Below are 19703 nucleotides of genomic sequence, written 5' to 3' on the forward strand. Positions count from 1 at the left end.
TACTTTCCAGCCGTCTATAGTTAAACTTAATTTTGTCAAACATGCGCTTTAAGATAAACCAGAGGTTTCCAGCTGCACTCCTGCCAGAGCTGCTGTTATACAAACGTAATCGGCACCTTCTGACCAATCAGAATTCAACAATGCGTCATGCCAAACAAAAACATGGCAACTCTGAAGGTTTTAGAGAACGTTTAGGATGTTCCCATTTATACCATGAGAAGATAATTTCACACCATACACACTGAAGCATGGTTGTGGTAGCATGATGCTGAGCACCACCCTTGACTTCTTGATCGCTTCTCCAATTAATGCCCTCTTTACCCAATTTCTGACCTCTAGTTGACTGCCTCCTCTTGGCAGTCACAGTTGTTCCATACTCTTTCAATTTATTCAATTAATTAGTTAATGCCACTTTGCAGGATGTACAAAGTTTGGCAATTGCTTTTCCAGAAGAATTATTTTGATAGCTCACTTGTAACTACTTCGATGTTAAACAAGTTCTCCTGGGTTCTTCCCAGAACAAGTGCATTTATAAGGAAGCACATTATGCCAATTACACACACAAACCTTAATTCCACGTAAATTGTGCCATGACTCACTCAGCAGTAAAATAAATGTTTCTCAGAAACAGGTGCAAAATACTTACGCAATCTCAACTTGTACATTTTTTTTATTCATAAATAATTTTGCAAAATTTCAGCAAAGACCAGACACCTCTCACTGCGCTGACAGAATTTGCACATTTTATTTTAGTGACAATTTTAAGAATACAACTTTAAAAAGAAAGAAAGAAAGAAAGAAAGAAAGAAAGAAAGAAAGAAAGAAAGAAAGAAAGAAAGAAAGAATACATGGAGGTAAAGTTCACAGAACTCTGAATTATTAGCAAAAGAAAGTTCATGCAATTAATCACTGATAAATAGAACCTTTATATTAAATATATACACAGTTATACAACACGCTGTTGGTTCTTCATCCAGGACAGAACATTTTGCTCACAGATGAATCCGGATCAGTTCTTTGATCTGGTATTGACCAGGGTGATGGGAATTGTACGATACTGCATCTCACGAGACATCTGGCACCAGGCGCAGGGCGTACAGAACGTCGCAATCACACAGTCGTTACAGATTGTGCCCTGGGGGCGAAAAACAAAAACACACACATACTGCTTCTTTAATTTCTTTTCTAATTTTATTTTTCACATGAACTTTGATTTGATTCTTTAAAAAAAAATTCATATTTTCTCCTGTTTCACCATCAATTTACGAACAAACAATATCTTGATACATATCCGATATTGAAGTAATGCCTTCGAGTATCACGATATTATATTTTTATCATACCATCCTGTCTGTACTTCACAGCTTGGTCGACTGTCATTTTGGCCTCCATCGTACCATGGTGGCTCTGGACATCAAGGTTTTCTCGTTGTTGTGGTGTGGATCAAAACAATGTCCTGTGTTTTAACTTGATGTATAGATAGGCTTAGCCTTTGGACTATGATCAGTGTCGTTTCTTTGTTTTTTGTTCGTTTTTTTCCCCCCTTTATCATCAGGACGCATTTTTGACAACGTTCACATGTAGAAAGATTTACCTTGCCCTAATGGAAATGACCAGCAGTTCGGCCGTCTAATTTTCTTCAATTATTTTACCCAATAAATTGACAACTATTTTCCCTGTTAGCCTGACTTGTTTTGAAAATATGCTCGAGACAGACCACCTTCACTTTTACTCATGTTTATATGCACAATCGACAAATTTCTACCGTTTTGCAGTAAGTTTCATTTCTGGCCAATAGTTGCCAAAGGTAAAATTAAAATACCCCCCAAAAAAGTAGGTACAAAGTAAAGTTATGAAGCGGTGATATTAGAGGTTAGCCTTGTGCTCTTCTGGTGAAAATAACCACATTAACAAGGTGAGAAGGTGAAAAGTCACAGAAAGCAGTGTGTCTATGTTGAGCAATAACATTTCACCATGATGATTATAATATTTAAATCAAGCAACCTTTCAGCGTACCCTAATGCCATAACGTTCACGCATCGACACCCTCATGGCCCACGTGGCAGGCGAGACGATACTGCAGATATCCAGCAGGGGGAGACACAAACACTGGCCATATTCTTTTGATTTAATGCAGGCGAAACACGGGCAGCAGCAAAACACAAAACAACCTGAAAACACACACACACACAAGTTGTAGTTTCAACACTTTACATTCCAACACACCGACCCAGTAACTCATACTGATGTAGCCCAAGCATGCAGCGGTTTCTCATGCAAGTTGCATTTCATTTAAAATGTCTGAGAAGCGGGCGGCACGGTGGTGTAGTGGTTAGCGCTGTCGCCTCACAGCAAGAAGGTCCTGGGTTCGATCCCCGGGGCCGGCGAGGGCCTTTCTGTGTGGAGTTTGCATGTTCTCCCTGTGTCCGGGTGCTCCGGTTTCCCCCACAGTCCAAAGACATGCAGGTTAGGTTAACTGGTGACTCTAAATTGAGCGTAGGTGTGAATGTGAGTGTGAATGGTTGTCTGTGTCTATGTGTCAGCCCTGTGATGACCTGGCGACTTGTCCAGGGTGTACCCCGCCTTTCGCCCGTAGTCAGCTGGGATAGGCTCCAGCTTGCCTGCGACCCTGTAGAAGGATAAAGCAGCTAGAGATAATGAGATGAGATGTCTGAGAAGCCCACGCAAAATCCCCACATTAGTTAGTGGGATACTTGATCATATTATAACAGTTGTTACAGGATTTTCCATCATTTTCTCCTCATCAACAGAGTCCACATGCACAATAATAAACTTCACACCACAGCAATGTTGAGTTCTGGATTCTGATTGGTCGACAGTCAGGCGTCAATTAATTTTCTAGAACAGCAGCTCTGACAGTAGTGCAGCTGCAAATCACAGGTGTATATTAATGCACTCGTTTTAATACATGATTTCTCGAATAGCAACAAATTTACAGACTTCTGTTTTATTCGTTACCAGTGTAAAAAATGTAACTTGCAAAATTGTTGAGTAAAAAAAGGATTCTAAGTTGAATGAACAAATTTCCCTTCTAATTGTTCAAGTAGCTTAAAAAAAAAATAGTTGAGACGCCTTTCCTTCGCCACAAGTTCATAGGAATTGGAAAATTAAGTTAAGTGAACTTATATATTCAAATGCTGATTGACGCCCCTTAACCAATGCCACTGCGCATGCGCACTTCACAAATTCGAAAGTTTCAACGGTTGGGTGGTGAGAAGTCCGTGGAAACTGACATGAGATGTTGTATTGAGATTTTTCACCTGACGTCACAGGCTCACGTGATGCCCCGGTGTCCGCCATTTTGAAGGTCAAGCTAGCTAATGTCAACAACACAGTAGCTAGTATGTTACTGTAGCAATGTTTACGTTCAGTCATTTGGATGACTGTTAAAACCTTTCAGTCTCAAGTTTTTCCTTTACTGGATTTACTAGTTTACTGTAATTATGATCCGGCAGCTATTTACACCGGATCCAGTGTAAATAGCTGCCGGAGCGCGCTCTGGCTTGCTCCCCCTCAAATTAAGCAGCGCGCTCTGGCTTTCTCCCGCCGAGGTTCCGGAGCGCGCTCCGGCTTGCTCCCGGAGTGCTCCGGCCGAGGTTCTGGAGCGCACTCCGGCAGCTATTTACACTGGATCCGGTGTAAATAGCTGCCGGATCATAATTACAGTAAACTGGTAAATACAGTAAAGGAAAAACTTGAGACTGAAAGGTTTTAACAGTCATCCAAATGACTGAACGTAAACATTGCTACAGTAACATACCAGCTACTATGTTGTTGACATTAGCTAGTGCTAACAGCTAGTTGCTAGTACACTGCTACAACACAGACACCGACCCTAATAATACAGTTCTTGGTCATTGCCTGGTAACAGCAAATTTATAACGGGCCATGTCTCAACAGACTAAGAAGTTATTTCAATGACATTTAATAACATTTTGTTTATCCTGAGGACCAAAAGTAAATGAAAATGTGAACAAACCTTAGCTGTAATAAGATGGCGACCCCCGGCTCCAGGGACGACCCGCTGATGTAGGCATGTTACCCAGCCTGACACAAAATATTTGTCGGCATCCAAACTCTTATACGCTTTCAGATCAATACCTGTGTATGGCGATGGGTTTTTAACAACATGGGTATACAGCTCATGTGGGCCGAAGTCAGGTAAAGACGAGGGCTTCGTGTACTTCCGTACATCAATGAGCAATCCTGGTGGAAGCAGGTAAACGTCGTTCTCTAAGCCTGCTAACCTCAATATTTGCAAATACCTCTCCCTCTGCTCGCCCTGTAAATGCCCTACGTTGCTGGATAGTGAAGGTGTTTTCTGCATCTCGCTCCTTTTTCTTTTATGTTTTTCATTTGTCGCCTTCCTCGCATTCAAACTGATTCGAGCCGTGACGTCCAAAATGGCAGCCTAACGATGCATCACATGACTAAGCTTTCCTCAACAGACGCCAGGGAATTCCCTCCTTGTATGTCGGTATTTGTTTCTGTTTGTGTAATAATAGGCAAAGTGAAGTAGAACTTAAGTGTTGAGAGGTTTGTGTTCACTAAAAAATGTAATGCACACTAAATCATTGTAAAAAAAAATTTTAAATAGTCAAGCCAACTTAAAAATGTAACAACCTGCTGCCAAAGGATTTTGAGTAAACTCAACTTAGAACCATGATGTGCCAACTTGCTCTTCTAAGTTAATTGGCATTATTATTTCAATTTATTTCAACTAAATTTGTTGGACTGAACTTCTAAAGGCAAGTCAAGTCAACTCAACATAAAATACTCTTCTATGTGAACTTAAAAGAACATGTTGGGGTGTTATGGCTCAGGTGGATAAGGCACCATACCATAAATCTGGAGACCTGGGTTCAATTCCGACGCGAGGTCATTTCCTGATCCCTTCCTGTCCCTCTCCCGCTCATTTCCTGTCTCTACACTGTCCTACCCAATAAAGGTGGAAAAAGCCCCCCCCAAAAAAATCTTTAAAATAAGAATAGTTTAGGATAACTTTGTTTTTTGTGCCAACTTGCTTTTCCAAGTTAATTGGAATGATTATTTCAATTTATTTCAACATCACAATTTGAATGCACTGAACTTGCTAAATAAAGTAAGGTCAACATAAAATACTCATCTGTGTCAACTTAAAAGAGCAAGTCAGCACAACTATTTGGTCCGGAGTTGAGTTTACTCAAAATCCTTTGGCAGCAGGTTGCGTTACATTTTTAAGTTGGCTTGACTAATTATTTTTATTTATTTTTTTTTTACAGTGTATTAGCTCCAAACAGCAGCGGCACGGTGGTGTAGTGGTTAGCGCTGTCGCCTCACAGCAAGAAGGTCCGGGTTCGAGCCCCGTGGCCGGCGAGGGCCTTTCTGTGTGGAGTTTGCATGTTCTCCCCGTGTCCGCGTGGGTTTCCTCCGGGTGCTCCGGTTTCCCCCACAGTCCAAAGACATGCAGGTTAGGTTAACTGGTGACTCTAAATTGAGCGTAGGTGTGAATGTGAGTGTGAATGGTTGTCTGTGTCTATGTGTCAGCCCTGTGATGACCTGGCAACTTGTCCAGGGTGTACCCCGCCTTTCGCCCGTAGTCAGCTGGGATAGGCTCCAGCTTGCCTGCGACCCTGTAGAACAGGATAAAGCGGCTACAGATAATGAGATGAGATCCAAACAGCGGTGTGTTTTTCTCTTACACTCGACCTTGTCTTCACAGCAGTCACAGATCTTGGAGGTCCACTCGTCTGAATCTAGGGACTCCATCACCGGCTGCGGCTGCTTAATCACCATCTTGTTCGTCATTTCTGCGGCTAACACACACACACACATCTGAGATGGCTGATTTTATTGCATAAGGACAGGAAATAAAGATCTAACAACAACTTTGTCAAAACCAAAAGAGGGAGCAGTTAATGCTACAGATGTCAAGTGTCAAAGATGTCAAACATCTTCACTATTTGACTTAGTTATTTTGTTCCACTATTAGCCATGGGGGGGGGGGGGGGGGGGGGGGGGGTGTTTAAACGCATGTTCCTCATTCCACAGTATCAGCCTCAAAATGTGAAATGTAGCAGAATTTCTCATTTTTTTTGTTATATCCTAAAAAGAAAAAAGGATTAAAGTGACAGTTTGATAAATTTTTCCAGCAACCTTGATCATTCAAGCTCCATTCTTGAACCGATTTCTTTTCTCAGTTTGATGATATTTGTACAGTGTCGTGATAGAGTATAACACACAAACATGCCGAAAATATGTGAACAACAAACTCGCATTAAAGTAATGAAACAAACACACATCTGTAGGTAATTATACAAATTGCTAATATGAGACATAATTAACTGCTAAGTTTAATTGTGATTAATTGGGGAGTTCTAACGATCTTGGCTGAAAACATTTCCACACAGCTCTCCGAACAGATTGATAAACGAGGCCTGTTGTGTTTAAATGTTTTCGCAGATTTAAGTGAACGAAACATTTATGCCATATTTACAAATGTTTCACAGATTTTCTGCGTGGACAGATAAATACATGAAACACTAAACAGCTGTAAATTACCAAGAGCCCACTAACGGCCTTAAAAAGGTCAAAATCTCCCAGAGGCGATGAAACAAATGACAGCTATGTGGTGAAAGAGAGCCTTGTAAATAAAACGTTCCAATAATGCAGCTCGGCCACTGCAGTGCTTCAGCCATCAAAGACACACTTCCTCCTTTTATAAGGTGCCATTACTTTCGTCCTCATTGAAACTCTCGACATTTAACCATCTTAATTTATGGATTTGTTTTGGAACTGCTTTATTTCACATTAATATGCAATGACGACAAGACTCAGAAAATCTTCATGAAATTGGTGTGTAACGTAAATAAAACGATTTAAACAGTGGAATCTGTTTATTTAAAAAAAAAAAATCACAATAACTCATCAGTGAAGGTTCACATCTCCTGGTACGCAAATTTACACAAACTCAGGAGCAGAATGTCAGAAACAAACCCACATTTCTAAACATTTGCTTGTAAAACACTGCAGAAATTGTGTTGTACCTGGTGGCTTTAGTTCAATTTAAATTCAACCTCAGGCACAATTTATAAGACGTTCGAAGATGTTTCATTCGAAGTTAACATTATTGCTAAACACAACAATTGGCAAACATATTGTATCAGAACATTCTAATTTCCATTTTTCAGGGTTTTAAGTAGGATTTTTGTTCCAGAGATAAAATTTGACCATTTTTTCCCTTTTATTGGACAAACTGAAAGTTTAAAAAAAAAATTCATGTGGACTTACTGTATCAGAGAAGGATAATTCAATTAACATTGAAACAGAAATATTCACAAAGGTTATATATAATGTCTATCACGCTTATATACTATATGGACGCAAGTGTTTTAGTGGAAAACACGCCACTCATATTTTTCATCCGAGCTCCATCCGGGACGTGGAGAACCAAAACCAGGACATAAATCTTGATTTGTCACTCGTGAGGAAATCAATTTATTGTTTTGATAAATTTGGGGACTTTGTTTGTGAATGTGTCGATATAATAAAAAGAAAAATCACACGATGGCTTGAAGATATGAAGTTTATCTTCTCGGGTTGAAAAACTCACATTTTTCATACGAAATACATCGCGGATCTGAATGATATATTTCCCAATATTTCACTCCAACGGCGTCACTCCCAGCGTTTTCACACTGACCAGATGCGCATTGTCAAAATGGTGAACCGGTTCAAAATTTAAATTCTTTTGATTAACTTGCTTGCTTTTTTTTGTGTGGATGTCTCCATATAATATAAACAACATTACACAGTGGTGCGAAGATATGTAGTTTAGCTTCTCGTGTTGAAAATACTTTGTTCACCACTTGAAGATCAACTTCATATCTGTGCACAAACGTGTAATATCCAATATCATATATACCCAGATGATGATAATAATAAAAAAATAAATAAATAACAACAACATCATTTACGTACCTGCATCAGGTGTGGACAGGCGTGTCAAAGTAAAATATATCACTTATTAAAAAGTCTCAATATAGAAAGTGTGGAAAGTTTTAATATCTGATTTTTTTAAGGTTCGTTTCCCCCTCACAAGAAACACAAAACAAGAACCTTAATTCCAATTAATCAGCATTTATCTTACCTGTAATCTGCTGTCTGAAATTCTCTGACTCGGACTTACAGCTGAATACAAACGCTCAGAACTTTATAGTCAAGAAATCAGCAGAGGGAAAAAAATCTACCTGAACCTGTCCAACCTGAACAGTAGGGTGCGGAGCAAAGGCGAAACTGAGTTATCATGGGAGGAACAACAGACAAGGAAATGGACTGACCTTCTTAATAAGTACCGTATTAAGATATGAAGTGACGTGACATTTTTAACGTCACTTGTTTCAGCTCACGGCTGGGTGCTGAGTGAGGAACGAAACCATGGTGATGAATTCAACATGAGACAGCAGAGGATGACGAAGATAAAAAAAAGAAACAAAAGATAAGAAAAAACACTAAACAGAATAAAACTATTCACCCCCCCCCCCAAGTGTGATCCAGCAGCAATTCTGGGATTTATTTATTTTTTATTATTATTTTTTTTTTACACTTTCACTTTGGTGTAATGAATTACCCACAATGCCATTCTACATCCAGTGACCATAGTGATGCTGTGGGATTTACCCCTCACTTCATCTTTGCCTAAAGACAGTGATGTAGCAGCACTTTAATACTTTCATCTGTCCAGCTTGGTCACATCCTCTCACATCCTGTACACTCTGCTCAAACAGATCAGCTTTCAAAGCGATGCTCAGACCTGCTCCCAAATAACTCAAAAAAAAAAAAAAATCACCATATTAAGTTCTCTTCAATCCACAAGCACACCTCACCATCGTTTAAGAAACAAAGCCTCAAGACTTCCCTCTGTTCTGTCAGTCAGGTGGTGGGATGAACAGCTCAATCACTCCATTAGTGATGGGAACACTCTTTCCAGCTCTTTTCACTGAGTCAGATCCCTCGATTTAGCTCACCAGTAAGAGTCGACTCATCGTTTCCCAAATACCTTAAGGCATGGATTCCCCCCCAAACTTGATCTTTGATTGTTGTTCTTGAATGAAATCTCACACCATCTTCAAGCGAACAAAACACTGGGCTGCATTTAAATAAATGGTTTTTTTTAAATAATTGCTCAATCAGCAAGGCACTAAATGAACAAAGTTTGGAGGGTTTGGGGCTGGAGATGGATGGATGGATGGATGGATGGATGGATGAGGTGGAAAATCCATACATACAAACATTCACATACACACAAAGTACAGACAGACAGAATGAATGAATGAATGAATAGGAAAAGAAAACAAAATGCATTATTTCAAGAAAGAAAGACTGATTGATTCACATAGGACTCGTCTCTCAATGTTCACCTAAAAGAATCGACTCAAAGAGCCGACTCATCCACAAACGACATGTGGGTTTTTGGTGATTCATTTCAGAAACCTGAAGTTCTGAGTTCTGTCAGTTGGACAGATCTTAGACCTGCAGAGACGTTTGTTTGTTTGTTTACAGAGGTGTGTAATGATGTGTGACTCACAGTAACCTACACTTCTGTGCCTCCACCACACTGAAGGATGATTCAGGTTGAGTTGAGTTCAGTAAACCACCTGCTGCTGCCACCTACCAGTGACATCTCTACCGGAAACCGGAAGCGATTGGAATAAAGCAGGTGTTATAAATTAGCTCCAAGCGCATGCGCATGTCTAAAAAACGAGCTCGCACGTGATGTGTTCATATCAACTGGTTTAGTTGAAAGTGTGTAATTAGTCGTGATGTTGTTCTTCCTGTTCACATAATCCAATACATATGACTGTTTCTGTGGAAAGTGTCATGTTAATTATTAACTGTATATTTTAACATGTAAAATCAGAATATAGCTTGCTCGAGTGACAGTAGGACAGGGGAGTTCACAGATTGTCCCACTTGTCTCAGTGAAACATTTCTGCTCACAGAAGCGCCACCTAGCGGCTTAAACGAGTTTAAACTGCTTCTGAACCACTGACGACAATCACGTGGGTGTGTACAGGCCGAAGGGATCACGTGACACTGGCATTTCAGTCTAAGCTTCGAATCACTGCTTCGTCGTTTTCAAAAGCAGGTTTTCCGTGACGTCACTACTAATTAGTCACCAATTAGGAGATCATTGATGATCGACATTCCTTCTGAATGGGTGGAGCAGAGATGGCAGGAAATGACGCAGGAGTAGGGAGTGAGGTGGAGATGGAGGGAGAGGACGCGGGAGAAACGAACAGTAATGATGGATGGCAAGTGAGACATAAAAGTAGAACTAAACGAAAGAAAAACAACTCAGAAGGTTCTTGGAATTCGGATATGGATAGTGTTATCAGTGTGAGAAAACCGGAAGGTTTTAAAGTAAAGCTCCAGTTTGATTCTCCTGGTTCTGTCAATCCATTGAAGCTGACTAAAGCTTTGAATGATAGTATTGGAGAAGTGAGTGTTAAACCCCTTAGAGATGGAAATCTACTGATTATATGTAAGGACATTGAGCAGCAAGAGCGTGTAATTAAACTAACATCCTTAGATGGAAAGAGAGTGAAGTGTTTTGCTTGGGGAGGAAAGAGAACAGTACAAGGAGTAATCACAGGGGTAGCAACTGACATACCAATTGAAGATCTCATCTCATTATCTGTAGCCGCTTTATCCTGTTCTACAGGGTCGCAGGCAAGCTGGAGCCTATCCCAGCTGACTACAGGCGAAAGGCGGGGTACACCCTGGACAAGTCGCCAGGTCATCACAGGGCTGACACATAGACACAGACAACCATTCACACTCACATTCACACCTACGGTCAATTTAGAGTCACCAGTTAACCTAACCTGCATGTCTTTGGACTGTGGGGGAAACCGGAGCACCCGGAGGAAACCCACGCGGACACGGGGAGAACATGCAAACTCCACACAGAAGGGCCCCGGGGCTCGAACCCAGGACCTTCTTGCTGTGAGGCGACAGCACTAACCACTACACCACCGTGCCGCCCCCCAATTGATGTTTTGAGTAATGTAAGGAGCTAAAGTAGTGAAAGCAAAACGGTTGATGTATACTAGGAATGGGGGCAAGCAGGAAAGCTTATCTATTATGCTACAATTCAGTGAAGAAGTGCTGCCAGTTCGAGTCAAGGTAGGATATTTAAGCTATCAGGTGAGGCCGTACATTCTACCACCGTTAAGATGTTTCAAATGTCAGAGATTTGGGCATGTGGCAGCAGTGTGTAGAGGTAAACAGCGTTGTGGCAAATGTGGGGAGGAAGGTCATGAATATGGCAAATGTAATGAGGGAACAAAAATCAAATGTTGTAACTGTGGTGGTGAGCATAGCGCAGCATATAAGGGATGTGAGGCACACAAACGAGCAGCTGAGGTACAAAGAGTTAAAGTGGAGGAGAAGCTCACGTGCTGAGGCTATCAAAAAAGTTAATAGAGCTACAAAGAGAGACAATGTTATGGTACAACAACCACCAATGAGGAGAGTGATGGAGCAGAACCTAAATCATGCAAATGGCCATACAGCAGATAAGATAAATGTAGGAGTGGATAAGGTTAAGTTTGTGGCCTTCCTTGCCGAAATAATTAACTGTTCAGCCCAAACTCAGAGCAGAACAGACAGGATCAAAATCATCATAAGGGCAGCAAAAAAATATCTTGATGTGGGGGAGATAACTGTAGAAATGATAAATGAGACACTCACTGCTGGATTACAAGATACACAGTCATCATGTACTGGTTTGTAATGGTCTTTATGATTCTACAATGGAATGCCCGTAGTCTTTGTGCTAATGGGCAAGAGTTCAAGAGTTTCATTGAAGAAATGAATGAGAAACCTCAAGTAATATGTATACAAGAAACTTGGCTCAAATCACAGTTAGATTTTGTATTATATGGGTATGTTGCTATTCGAAGGGACAGGGAAGGTGGTACTGGAGGTGGCATAGTTACCTTTATCCAACAGGGACTAGGCTATAGGGTTATAAGTGTAAGTAAAGAATCAGAAGCAATAGTAGTAGAGGTATGGATAGGCAACTCAAATGTGTGGATAGTGAATTTTTACAACCCATGTAAGAAATTAAGTAGAGAGATCTTTGATAGTATCATTGGAGAAGTAACTAATAAGATGGTATGGTGTGGGGAGTTTAATGCGCACAGCACTCTTTGGGGTAGTACACACACAGATCACAATGGTAATATGGTCGAGGAATTCCTAGAGGATAGGGGCTTGGTGTGTGTGAATGATGGAAGGGGAACTAGAGTAGATGTGGCAAGAGGATTGGAATCCCCAATTGACCTTACTTTGGTATCTGAACCAATAGCCAGTGTCACTAAATGGGAAGTGTTTGGAGATACCACTATAGGTAGTGACCACTATCCAATTATGTGTGAAATTGGAGTGGGGCATGTTCGACTGGAGGAGGTAGGCTCCCCTAGATGGAAATTAAAGAATGCTAACTGGACAGCATACAGTATGTTCAGTAGTGTTAAGTTGGAAGGAATAAACACAGACAATTGTAATAGCGTGGATGATTTTAATGGAATAATAACAGAAGTTATGCATTCTACTGCATTACAGATTATTGGTAAGGGCAGTGGCCATGGACAGCGTAAAATGGTTCCTTGGTGGACAGATGACTGCAAAAAGGCTATACAGGAAAGGAACAAAGCTTTTAAGAAAGTTAAAGCTACATTTTCTTTTAATGACTTAGTGGCATATAAGAAGGCCCAAGCAGTTGTTAGGAGAGTAGTTAGACAAGCCAAGCGACAACAGTGGCAACATTTCTGTAGTAAAATAGGAAGGGATATTCAAATTAATGATGTGTGGAGTATGATAAGGAAGATGGGAGGTATTAGAAGGGAGTTCACACTACCAGCTATAAGGTATAAGGATGAAGTCATGATCAGCAACGAAGACAAGGCTGAAGCATTAGCTAAAACATTTGTAAAAGTTCATAGCTCTGAGAATTTGACTCCAGAAACAAGAGCAGCTAGAAATGAAATGTTAAGAGATCACCCTAACATATTTGATAAAAAGAATGATGGTAATGGAGCATTGGATGTTCCTTTTTCCTTATTTGAGCTGAAAAGAGCCTTGGCTGGGGTTAGAGCAACATCCCCTGGTAAGGATGAAATATGCTATAAGATGGTGGAGTGTTTAACCCCTGAAGCTCAGGAGATAATTTTAAAACTATATAATAGGGTATGGGAATCAGGGACCCTACCACTGGCTTGGAAGCACTCAGTTATTATACCTATTGGAAAACCTGGTAAAGATAAGTGTGAGGCAACTAGCTATAGACCCATTGCCTTAACATCAAATATGTGTAAAATTATGGAACGTATGGTTACAGACAGACTAACATATGTGGTGGAAAGCAGAAACTTGTTTACTTGCCATCAGAGTGGATTTAGGAAAGGAAGGACCACCATGGACCCAGTTGTATGTCTAGAAAATGAGATCAGGAAGGCTCAGGCCAACAAGGAGCAAGTGAATGCAGTATTTTTTGATGTGGAGAAGGCATATGATATGCTGTGGAAAGAGGGTCTTCTCATCAAGTTAGATTCCTTGGGCATAGGTGGGAGAATGTATAACTGGGTGATGGATTTTTTAAGGGACAGGAGTATAGAAGTAAGGGTTGGGGCATCTCATTCTAATACTTACTCCATAGAAAATGGAACTCCCCAAGGCAGTGTATGTAGTCCTATTCTTTTTAACATTATGATTAATGATATTTTTTCTGGAGTTGATTCTAGTCTTGGTAGGTCATTATATGCAGATGATGGGGCGCTATGGGTCAGAGGCCGTAATGCAGCATTTGTGCAAAAGAAACTACAAGTAGCTGTCAATAATGTGGAAGAGTGGGGTAATAAATGGGGTTTTCGTTTCTCTGTTGATAAAACCCAAGTAATGTGTTTCTCCAAAAAGCGAGTTAACCCTAATGTTCAGATTACTCTTTATGGGCAGCCAATTAAGCAAGTCTTATGTATTAGATTTCTAGGTGTGTGGATGGATTATAAATTAACTTATGGAGAACATATCCAGAAGGTCATAACCAAGTGCAAAAAGGCAGTAAATATTATGAGATGTCTCATAGGAAGTAGTTGGGGTGCAAGTATGAGGTCTCTTAAGCACATTTATACTGCTTTAATTAGGTCATCCCTAGATTATGCATGTATTACATATGGGTCAGCTGCAAAATCCCATTTGCAGAAACTGGATGTTATTCAGGCACAGGCTTTACGTTTATGTTGTGGGGCTTTTAAGACTTCACCAGTTCCGGCACTGCAGGTAGAGGTTGGTGAAATGCCACTTTCACTGCGACGTCTACAGCTAAACATGACTTACTGGGCCACATTGCAGGGACACAGGCAGGATCACCCAACTAAAGCAGTCCTAGAAAAGTGTTGGGAACATGGGCACAAGCAATATAATAGTTTTGGATGGATAGGAGATGGTGAAGCTGAGAAGTTGGGCTTGACAAAAATATCTCTGAGCTGCACAGTAGCATTACCAGCTACTCCTCCTTGGTTATTCCCCATGCCTACAGTAGATTTTGAAATTGCTAAGATGTCAAAGCACAGTAACGAATATGGTGGGATGAATGCTATGGTGCAACAGTACTTAAGCACTAAATATAATGGAATGGTTCAAGTATACACTGATGGTTCAAAAGATCCAGACACAGGAAAGACAGGAGCAGCAGTATACATACCGGAGTTTGAAACATCACTTAAGCGTAGAACATCAGACAACCTGGCAGTCTATTCTGTGGAGCTGTTAGCTATTATATTTGCATTGGTCTGGATAGAAGATTCTAAGCCAAACAGTTTTGTTATATGTTCAGATTCCATGGCAGCTTTGGTCAGTATTCTAAACTTTCAGTCTTCTTGCAGGCTTGACTTAATATATGAAATTTATCAGAGTTTATACCGTTTAAATCATAAGGATATAGCTGTAAGTTTCATTTGGGTTCCAGCACATGTAGAAATACATGGCAATGAAGTAGTGGACTCTCTGGCCAAAAAAGCCCTTAAATTGAGTTTGGGTGATTTAGGTGTGCCATTAAGTAAAAACGAAGTTAAAACCATAATCAAAACTAAAGTAAGCAAGTTATGGCAAAAACAATGGCATACAAACACAAAGGGGAGATTTCTTCACAAGATTCAGCAGGTAGTCCCTTCAAAAAGGCAGGGTAACTGGAACAGAAGAGGGGAAACAATAATTACAAGGTTAAGAATAGGACACACCGGCCTTAACCATGGTCTCTATGTAGTAGGAAAACATAATACTGGTCAATGTGCATCATGCAACCAAATAGAAACAGTGGAACATGTTTTGCTACAGTGTCAAGCTTACAATACAGAAAGAGAAATCCTACTAGAAAGGGTCAAAGCATTAGGATACACAACATTAACAATAGAAGATTTACTTTCCTTTTCCACAGTTAAACCATTAGTATGGACACATATTATGATGTTCCTAAAGGCTACTAGGTTATTTGAGAGAATTTAATTTCACCTTTTTTTTTCTTTTTTTTTCTTTTCACACATAGTAAAGTAGGACTAAGCGTTGAAATCCCCATTGATGCTCCACACCCATAACAGTTGGTGGCGGTAATGCACCATGTTGGATGCCAACCGCCAATAAACATAAAGAAGAAGACATTCCTTCTGCTTATGAACGCTGCTAATTACCAGTCACGTGGCGTAGTGACTTACCAGTGTTGAAACGCGCATGCGCCATTTAGCTCGCTCTCTTTGAAATCCATTTTATCATTTCAATTAGATATAAACGCGTGACAATATTATTATTATTATGTGATGTTTGTGGAGATTTAAAGTGATTATGAATGTTATTCAGTTATTAGATTAGTTTATGGTTCTCTTTCTGTTGTTTGAAGTAGTTTAACATCTTTAAAAAAAAAAAAAGCCAAACCTTTAAATAACATGAACTTAAATGAACCTGCATAAGTGAATAAATAAAACATTTTATTGCCTAATGTTCTTCTCTCTCTCATCTCATTATCTCTAGCCGCTTTATCCTTCTACAGGGTCGCAGGCAAGCTGGAGCCTATCCCAGCTGACTACGGGCGAAAGGCGGGGTTCACCCTGGACAAGTCGCCAGGTCATCACAGGGCTGACACATATTATTCGAAAAGTTTCTACTCATAACCTATTTTTTTGTTAGTTTTGTCAAGATAAATTGTTATTTATATATTATACATCTGATCTGAAGTACACTGAAGGGGCGCGGCTACCGCAGGGTGCTCGAGCGCTGACGTCACTTCCGTGGCTAATGAACTGTTAGCATTTCCATACATGAGACTATTCACCCCAGTTATATTCCTCAGTTTGACTGCTTTGTCTCATTCCGTCAGCTTTTTACAACTGTCATGAAAATATAAAATAAATGTACTTCATGGTTAAAGTGTACTTTTCTTTATATTTCGCTTTACATTCACATCAGACTTCTGAAATATTACAATTTTTAATGTTGTGAATGCACATTCTAGCCAATAGGGCGCGGCTATTTTAATCACGTGATCATTGCTAATTGTGGTCAGGTGTCCAATTAATTTGTGGTTAAAGTTAACGGTTTCGAAAAAAAAGCAAAAAAGTCGCACTGAAGAAGTTTTGGGTTAGAAACAAAAATGAAAATGGAGAGAGAGAGAGAGTTAATTAATTACATCAACCAACCAATCAATCAAGTAATTGGACAAAGATGTGTGGATGGGAAATGTTCAGGAAATAGTGAGTAAATCTGGGAGGTTTTTTGCTTATGACTGCTGTACCACTGTTTCAGACAGAGCTGAGATTGTGAACAGTGTAGTGTGTATTATTGGTCTGTAAATGGAACTACTGCTGTGTAAATTGGTGTTATTGGTGTATAAGTGTGTATTATTGGGATGTAAATGGATATTATTGTTGTGTAATGAAGCAGTCTGGTATAAACCAGAGTGAGGTTCTCCTGAACATGAGCATGGCTGTGATTTACCTCCAGTGGTGAGGTAGTCTGGCTAACGCGATTTCAGAGCTCTGCGAGCATTTGGTCTGGCAAAGATATTAAGCCCAACCGTTTCCCAAAGCGCGTGGTTGACCCGCCTCCCTGAAATGCCTCAGTTTGCTACTGGTCGAAGCCAGAAAAGGCTGTGACGAAGCTTAAACCAATCACATCACTCTTTCCTCTGACGTATGTGACGCGACGGGGCTAACTGGTAGATTAAACTCTTACCGAAGCCGGTCGGGAGCAAGGCGAAAACGTCCTTCCTTTCAATAAATACCTCCAGGGCTGCTCTTTGCTCCGTTTTCAATGAGAACTTGCTCCATGTTCGTAATGTTTCTAGTGAATGAAGCGCTTCCGGCATAGATTCTGTAAACAATCTATGGCTTCCGGTCGCAGTTCTACTACGTCAGTGCCTTGAACACGCTTCTACCCAGGGCCGTTGGAGATGCTCAAAGTTGATTGGCTCCCGATTTTTCGGGAGCTTGGAAGAGCTGTAGATAGCTTGCCTTGCCAGTTAAGCTCGCAACAGGCCCTCGTGTTGCGTCACGCTTAGGATGGGCGGGCCCAGGCTAATGGTGAGGTGCTACAGCCACACCGATATTCAGTTCAACCAAATGACTGTGATATTTGTCATATGCAATATTTCTACAAAGAAGAAACTGATATTGGCTGACATTTTTGATACAATTTGGTCAAATGTTCTGTTTACTTTTTGCTCGGTTTGGGAAAATAGATCCTGAAGAAGTAAATCTCACTTTATAACAGGGTTCTTATGTAGTACGTATGGACAAGTCTGGAATTTGATTTTGGTCTGGATAAGTATGGAGAAAAATATTTCTGTTTCCAGACTATTTCTTGGGGTGGTGTAGTAGTTAGCACTATTGCCTCACAGTAAGAAGGTTCTGGGTTCGAGCCCAGTGACTGACGGGGCCTTTCTGTACGGAGTTTGTTGGTTCTCCCCGTGTCTGTGTGGGTTTCCTCCAGGTGCTCCGGTTTCCCCCACAGTCCAAAGACATGCAGGTTAGGTTAACTGGTGACTCTAAATTGACCGTAGGTGTGAATGTGAGTGTGAATGGTTGTCTGTGTCAGCCCTATGATGACCTGGTGACTTGTCCAGAGTGTACCCTGCCTCTCACCCATAGTCAGCTGGGATAGGCGGCTACAGATAATGGATGGATGGGTGTGCGTGATGACTTGCACAAGACTTCTCAGTTTAATATCAGTCTTATTGCCATGTTTTTTCTTCATATATGAACGCACGTGTGCACTTATGACAGAGACATAAAGACAAAGGGAGTGTGTTCTAATCTAAACTTGTGACTGATTTTACATTATTCTCAGTTCTATGTTAAGTTTTCAAAATGCATTCTTTTAATGTATGATTTTTTTTTTCCTTTAACACTTCAACAAAGAACTATAGCGTTTACTGTAAAGTTTTACTCCATCTAATATTCAGTGAAGCAAAGTCCGTGCACTTCTGGTCCTTTTTCTTTTGATGAGTCGAATGTCAACGTTAGACCCCGAAGCCGTTTGTTTTCAGGATAATGGCTGGCTGATGAACTTATTGGCTGGCTAGCTGACTCAGACAAAACCTTAATGGCTGCTGCAGCCACCAAAATGTTTATGGCTACAAATGGCTGATACTGGACGTCACTGTGTGGCATATATCCGGGCGAACGGATCAAACAAATGGGGGGAATAAATAGCAAATTACCACGGGTCCCCTGGTCTCTTACTTCATTGTAAATATAAATCTAGCAAGATTGTAGTTCAATGCTAATAATAAGCTAATCTGGATTGTTCGAGGAAGGCATCTAGCTATCTACTCTCACTAGCAATGACCAGTGAAGGACTGGCAGCTATCTTATTATGATGAAAGTAGAGTGGTGGAGTACTTTTTTTTTTTATCAATCTCGAAGTATGTGAAACAAACAAAAAAAAAAATACCTTTACACTTTCCCTCAGCAGCGGCAAAGAATGCAGCCATCTCGTCGATATCGGAGTCGATTGATGCTCTGGGTGGGTTCCCGGGTTCCCCAGTGTATCGTGGTAACGGTGTGAGGGGCGGGAAGCCAGACAGGTAGTCACAACGGCAAGCTTGTGGTGGCTCTCTGTGCTGTGATATCAGTTCTAAATCTCTACAGTGTATGCCTATACGTCTCTATTGTGTTACTACTAGTGTGTACAGTTGATCATGTTTGTGTCACTTTTCTTGTAGCTCATGATGTGGATAAACCCATTATTTGATGTACACAATTCTTAGTGGCTCAGCCAAATTTTATTAGATAGCGGCTCAAATTGGCTTACAAAATTATTGGCTGGCGGCGGCTCAAATTCTAAATGGCGGTTTTAGCGGCGCCTGGCGGCGGCTTCGGGGTCTAATCAACATCCCTCCTGTTACTGTTATAGATAGAAGGGTTCAGTTTATTTTTTTCAGGTTTACATGACAATAACATTGCATTTGTTTTAGCATTGCAGCTTGAATAAAATGCTGTGCGTTGAACTTGTCTGGGTTTAACGGATTTGTATGAGTGACAGGACCTCGCCATGGGGGGGGGGGGGGGGGGGACAAGAAATTTTGGGCTCCATCAGCAATTATTTGGCAACATACTAGCTTACATGACATACATTAACAGTTAGATTTT

General features: G+C 40.6%; 1 protein-coding gene across 1 annotated transcript; it reads right to left on the reverse strand.

Moving 5' to 3' along the window:
• Nucleotides 1–726: 726 nt before the first annotated feature.
• Nucleotides 727–8279, reverse strand: LOC132873544 (cornifelin homolog B-like). Its single transcript, XM_060909221.1, has 4 exons — nucleotides 8150–8279; nucleotides 5703–5816; nucleotides 2017–2171; nucleotides 727–1135 (listed from the first exon to the last, which is right to left on the reverse strand). Exons 2-4 carry the CDS (start codon nucleotides 5806–5808, stop codon nucleotides 1010–1012), a joined length of 387 nt encoding a protein of 128 aa, XP_060765204.1. The 5' UTR covers nucleotides 5809–5816; nucleotides 8150–8279; the 3' UTR covers nucleotides 727–1009.
• Nucleotides 8280–19703: the final 11424 nt, after the last annotated feature.

Source organism: Neoarius graeffei, chromosome 25 (genome assembly GCF_027579695.1).
Source record: "Neoarius graeffei isolate fNeoGra1 chromosome 25, fNeoGra1.pri, whole genome shotgun sequence".
Classification (NCBI taxonomy): domain Eukaryota; kingdom Metazoa; phylum Chordata; class Actinopteri; order Siluriformes; family Ariidae; genus Neoarius; species Neoarius graeffei.